This window comes from Emydura macquarii, unplaced genomic scaffold (assembly GCF_026122565.2).
Source record: "Emydura macquarii macquarii isolate MOO-44397 ecotype Brisbane River unplaced genomic scaffold, CSIRO-AGI_Emac_v2 contig_318, whole genome shotgun sequence".
NCBI classification, from domain to species: Eukaryota; Metazoa; Chordata; order Testudines; family Chelidae; genus Emydura; species Emydura macquarii.
This window is the reverse complement of record NW_027130455.1, coordinates 10,918,593-10,924,839: the sequence shown is the minus strand read 5'-3', so window position 1 is coordinate 10,924,839 and position 6,247 is coordinate 10,918,593. Positions and strand designations below refer to the sequence as shown.

At 41.4% G+C, this 6,247-nt stretch overlaps 1 protein-coding gene across 1 annotated transcript in view; it reads left to right on the top strand.

Annotated features, from left to right (window-relative positions):
• Positions 1 to 969: 969 nt before the first annotated feature.
• Positions 970 to 6,247, top strand: part of TYR (tyrosinase) — a 74,032-nt gene continuing 68,754 nt past the window's right edge. The window contains exon 1 of the mRNA XM_067567423.1: positions 970 to 1,917. Within this exon, the coding sequence (XP_067423524.1) occupies positions 1,099 to 1,917 (819 nt within the window). The 5' untranslated portion in view covers positions 970 to 1,098. The remainder of the gene's footprint in view (positions 1,918 to 6,247) is intronic.

Genomic DNA, 6,247 nt, shown 5'->3' with positions numbered 1-6,247 from the left:
CACACACACACACACAGGTGGAACAGCTGCTGTGCGTGCAGCACAGCTAGGCTCTGCACAGGCTGGCGGAGACCAAGAAAGGGGTTGTGGATGGTCTGGAACACAGCCAATGTGACAGCAGTTACAGCATGTAGATCTGGTGTCTGCAAACTCCCTCATGGGGGAAATGCAGGGATCATGGTTCCTTTTCCAGATCAGGGAATGGATGGTTGCAGCGCTGTCCCAGGTTGATTCTCTCCCCTGCAATTCCCTCCCTGTAATCTCCCTTGTACAAAGTTTTACTAATAGAGGAAGCCAGGAAGCATGTCCTGGGCTGGTGTTAACTGTTATAGCTGCATTGATTTTCAATAGGGATATTGTCTGAGGGCCTGCCCCTAGAAGTTTATAATGGGACCCTCTATTAGAGAAATTATGCTGTGAAGTTATTCTGCAGTGAGCTTGGCTGGGAGGAAGAGAACTGGTTTCAGTTTGAAAACATGACACCAAAACCAAACCCTTAATTTTGCACTGGATCCGACTTTCATACTCAATTGGCCTAATTTTAATAGGGCCATTTTATGAGTCTGATCTTGAGGGGGATAGATTAAAAATAAATTAATAACATTCATTTTTTAATCCGTAGATTTGCTATGATTATTCAACTCAACAAACTTGGTCTATTTTTTTTAAAAAAACAATCATTGTTCTAATGCACATAAGTAAATAAAGAATTAAAACAGCTGTCATTATTTCTGTATCCAAGTTTTACTTGCTTCACAGTTGCCAGAGGAAAGTGATCATGTGATAGGCAGAAGATGACTGCTTATAATAAATTTCTGTATGTTGGACGCCAGAGGGGCAGCGGGAAAAAAGTCACTTGGATTTCACCCAGAACATGTGATAATCAGATTAACAGAGAATTGTGTGTATGTGTTGTAGATGGGGAAGGAGCTTGAAGGGTGCATAGTAAAAAAAAAAAAAGAAAAAGAAAAAAAGAGTCAGGAGTGAAACTTTCCCACCGGAGGGGAAAAGTTTCTTTCAGATGTAGGGTTGTGGCAGGGGTTAGCTCTATTCATGCACTGAACCATAGCACTGAAGATTGCCTGCTGTTGTGTGAGGATGTCTCTCTTGGCCATGGTTTTCCTGTTGGGTATTCTGCAGCCTTCATCTGGGCAGTTCCCCCGAGCCTGTGCATCTTCAGAGAGCCTGCTGAGGAAAGAGTGTTGCCCACTGTGGGCTGGGGACGGGTCCCCTTGTGGGGAACTTTCTGGCAGGGGGTTCTGCCAGGAGATCCTTCTGTCCCGTGCCCCACTCGGGCTGCAGTTCCCCTTCACAGGGGTGGATGATAGGGAGGACTGGCCTGCCGTGTTTTACAACAGAACTTGCCAGTGCAACAGCAACTTTATGGGATTCAACTGCGGGGAGTGTAAGTTTGGCTTCTCAGGGCCCAACTGTGCTGAGAGGAGGATGCGCATGAGAAGAAGCATCTTCCGGCTTAGTACCAGAGAGAAGAATAAGTTCCTTGCCTACCTCAACCTGGCGAAGCACACCTCCAGCCGGGACTATGTCATCGCCACTGGCACCTATGCTCAGATGAACAATGGCTCGACCCCCATGTTCAGGAACATCAACGTTTACGACCTCTTTGTATGGATGCATTACTACGTCTCTCATGACACCTTGCTAGGTGGGTCGAGCGTATGGAGGGATATTGATTTTGCCCACGAAGCCCCAGGTTTTCTACCTTGGCATCGGCTATTCTTGATGCTGTGGGAACATGAGATTCAGAAGATCACAGGAGATGAAAACTTCACCATCCCCTACTGGGACTGGCGAGATGCCAAGGGCTGCGATGTCTGCACCGACGAATTAATGGGAGGCAGACACCCCACCAACCCTAATTTACTCAGCCCAGCATCCTTTTTCTCCTCGTGGCAGGTAAGGACTAGCAGGCAGGGAGGGAGGGCTGAAAGAGCTGCTTGGTGCTAAGAGATCTGGCACATTGCATGCTAATTGACTTGTGGCACATGAGAAATCTAGTTCACCAAAAGAATCATCCTCTCTTCCTAAATTACCTTTTGGGTGCCTCGGTGCACCTAAAGCAAGGTGCATAATACAACTTCGCAACACTTCTGGATAGAGACATCCAGCTGAGAGAAAGTAGAGCATTAGTATGCAAGTCGCCAGCACACAGCCTCTTCATGGCAGTGTTAGTGTCTGAGCAATGGAAACAAAGGCCCGGAGCAGATATCAATGTGCTTTACAATCTGAAAGGCTTTGGGCCCCCTCCCCACCTCTTTTTCTAGCCAAGATTTAAAACTATCCAATTAAGCTTATCTAATTTAAAGTGAAAATTCTTTAGTGCACCCTGGCTATGCTGTTAACATCAATAATTTCCAAATAAAGTCCAGTGATTTATTCAAAAGTAAAATAAAAACAAAACTCCCTGCTAAAATGGGCTAAGATTTTAGCACTCTGAGTGTTCCTGACATTTCAAACACACTTCACAGCTTAAGCTATAAGGCAATATAGCTTTGTTTGTTTGTCTAGCTGAAGTGGGGCCAATATACATTGTGGTGTTCTGGTGCTATGCACTTTTGGAGGTTAAAACTTTAAGGCCTAGGTCCTTAGTTGGTGCAAATTGGCATCATTCTTTTGCTTTCCATGGAGATTCATCAATTTACACCAGCTGAGGATCTGGTCCTTTGTTTCCATGATTGAACGGACTGTAGGACAAATTCACCAAGAGGCTGCAGCAGCTTTGTGATGCTCTGGTGTCACAAAGCAGAGATAAACTGGATTAAAGCTAGCCGGTCAAACTGGATTTATGGTTGCTTTGCATCACCCGAATAGCACAGAGTAGTCAGAATGTACCAGTGAATCTGGCCCTATATTTTGAACTGATACAATGGCTCCTCCTTTCAGTTATAGCAGTATAACCAGAGTATTGGTTGAAGTGAAATATTCCTCTGAACTGACACCATTTCAGAGTTGTAAAAATACCGAAATTGGTCCAATATATAGAATGCAAACAGCCAAAAATATGTCATTTGTTGCAGAGCATGGTATTCTCATTACAACAAAATGAAAGACTAGCAAAGTCCCACAGAACCTTATTTATATAGTTCCATATGTGCATATGGCACTTAAACACAGGGGGTGAAATCCTGGCTCCATTGACGGCAATGGGCGTTTTGCCATTGACTTCGGTTGATCAAGGATTTCACCCAGAGAATATAGCAGCCCTGAGTCTGATTTTACACTGGTCTAAACCAGGAGTAACATGAAGTCAATGCAGTTACTGCAGTGTGAAACTGGTGTAAGTGAAACTAAAATCAGGCCTATTGTGCCAGTTCCATGGAGTGTGAAGTCTAATTAAGACATATATAGCACTCTGGACGAGAAGGTCAAAAGTAACAGGATGCAGATATTATCACGGAATTAACAAGTGTCTAGCTGTCTCCCCATGTATGCAATATTGTTTTCCTATAAAGCAGGAGGGGTCAGAGAGCTGTGCTTTGCTTACCCTGCCAAAGATATGACTGATATATCTACATATGTATAGCTTCCCTATCACTGTAGTATCTGGGCACCTAAAATCTTTACTACAGAATATTTAAAAACCAGTAGTGTTTTATAATTTGCCATTTAAGTCTGGCTCTCACTCAGATATCCTACAAATGAAGCAAAGCTTCTCTTACAGGACAAATCTCGTCAAAACAAAGTCTTTGTATCCTTAAGCACAAAAATGCGGGGGAGGGGGAATATGCAGCATATTTTTAAAATGTTTAGTTTGGGGGGTAACGTTTTCAAAAGCACCTAAATCCCATTGTCAAAATTTCCTAAGTCACTTTTAAAGATAGGATTTAGGCACCTGAATCACTTGGTAACATTTTTTAAAGTGCCTATTTGTTAAAATTTTCAAACAAGCTCTAACTATGACTTTGCATTCAATGAGTCTGATTCTCCTCTAACACCTATGTGTAACTTCACTGACATCAGTGGATTTACACTTGAATTACACTGGTAAGATAGTAGAATCACGTTTTGAATTGGGGAGTATATGATCAAGGAACAAATCAGATCGATGTTTCCTTAGTAGTTTTGAGGTCAAAATTTTACTCTGGCTTACAATTAGAGATGGATGGAAAACGACCCACAAAAATTTTCCCAGTCTGTATTTGAATGAAACCAAGACCGTTCCAAGTTTTTTACCAGCAAAATCAAGAAATATGATACTGACTCCGTAGCTCATTGGTGAGGCATTCATGCAGGATGTGGAAAGTCCAGGTTCAAGTCCCTGCTTTCAAATAGGCAGAATAGGGACTTGAAGTTGGGTCTTCTACATCCCTAATCACTGGGCTGTTCTGGAAAGAGTCATTTGCTCCATTTCCTCCTGAAAAATCTCTCCCAACAAAAGTGTCATCACAAATTATACATTCTCATGGAAAGTTTTCATTTCAACAAATTGCCATTTTCTGCCAAAAAAAGATTTGTCAGAAAATTCCCGACCAGCTTTACTTACAAAGGAGTAACACTGAAGTCAATGGAGTGCCTTACCCTGACACTAGAATAAGAGATCAGAATCTCATTCCATAAAACTAAAGGGAAACAAACAGTCTTAGCTGTAGCTGGAAGGCAGGTTTACATCTAGTGCAGTGTATGTTGATTGCCAAAGCACTGCCAGTCAAATAACAAAGGACACACTAATAAGGGGCTGGAAGGTTGAAAGATGTGTAGGAATTCAGGCTTTTAATAGGGTAATCAAAATGATAGATAGGAGAAGCAGAACAGCTAAAAATGACTTTAAAATAAAGACGTACCACAGTGTCTTTTTAAAATCCACAATGCCCTTTCAAAATGCAATAAAATAATGACTGCATATTCTGTGGCATTAGGAAAATTCAGGCACACTCAAGGGGTTGTTATGGATTTGTTTAAAACATTTAAAGTGCCTATTCGTAGCACAGCATCTCTTTCTAAAGAAAGGAGAAAAATATCCATTGCAAAGTTGTTATGGCAACATGGATACCCATGCATGCATGCTGAAATTCAAGCTCCCCCCCTTTTACTTTTTTCTTCAGCATGCTACTGCTACCATTTAGTTGAGCAAATTATCTGTCCGTGTTTTTCTCATGTTTATCATCTAAGAGAGACTTCTGATGCCTGCTTCTGTTAGGAACAGCTAATACGTGTTCTTTTTTCTGTAGAGTTTACCTTATCCTTGCAGATGTTTGGAACTAATGGCTCAACTATTGTGTTAAGATTTCTTTGTCTTAAATAAAACCAGTATGCACTCTTTAATGGTGTACTGAGCTAGACAATCTTATGCAAATCTGGGGAAAGGGAGAAAGAAACCAGAATCTTTCCATGAAGTTTTGAGAGGTGATTTTTGTTGTTATTATTGTTGTCATTCAAGATATGTATTGGCTAATAGAAATAAGCATTGTGCCCTGTTTAAAGATCTCTGGGCCACATTCTGCTCTCTAAGACATGCGTGTAAATTTACAGTTACTCTATTAAAGTCAATGGAGTTACTATGGATTCACTCTGGTGAAAGTAGAAGCTGAATTTGGCATATTTTGTTGGGATTAAGTAATAGAGTTGATTGGCTTTGTGTGTCAGGTACATTACAGACAAAATGAGGCAATATGGTGTCAGTTCTAGCCGGATTCACTAGTATATATTGACTGCTTAGTCCCACTCCTGTAATGCAGAGCAGCTAGATTTGATTAGTCCTGATGTATTTTGGCTCATTTAAAAGTAGGTTGACCTAGAGGAAGTAATTGCCCAGAGTGGACTAAGCTCTGCTTTCAGTCACAGCAGAGTAAGGTCTTCACTCCAGGCTTGATTCTCCACTGCCCTGAACTTTGTGCATACATTCACACCTGTGCAAATGGCTATATAACATGCTACTGAATCAGTATGGTTGTATTTTTCACCCTAGTCGTGCCCTGGGACTGCAGTGTTGAGCAGCCCTTGTATGGGGTCTGGGATAGTCGGGCACATAAACTAAGGACTAAATACAGTCTATTCATCGTGGACCTGTACTGATGGCCGCATAATTAAGGGAACCACCAGGGCATCATTCTAAACTCTATTTTCTACCCACATTCAAAGCCTGTAAAAAAAAAAACCTCCAATCATTAAACAAAAAAAGAACCAATCCTCCTTTAGTCCAAAATGTATGGTGACTCTTTTTAGGCTAAAGCAGATTTTTTTTAAAACTTTGAATAAGATTGTCAGCATTATTTTAAAGATACTGCTT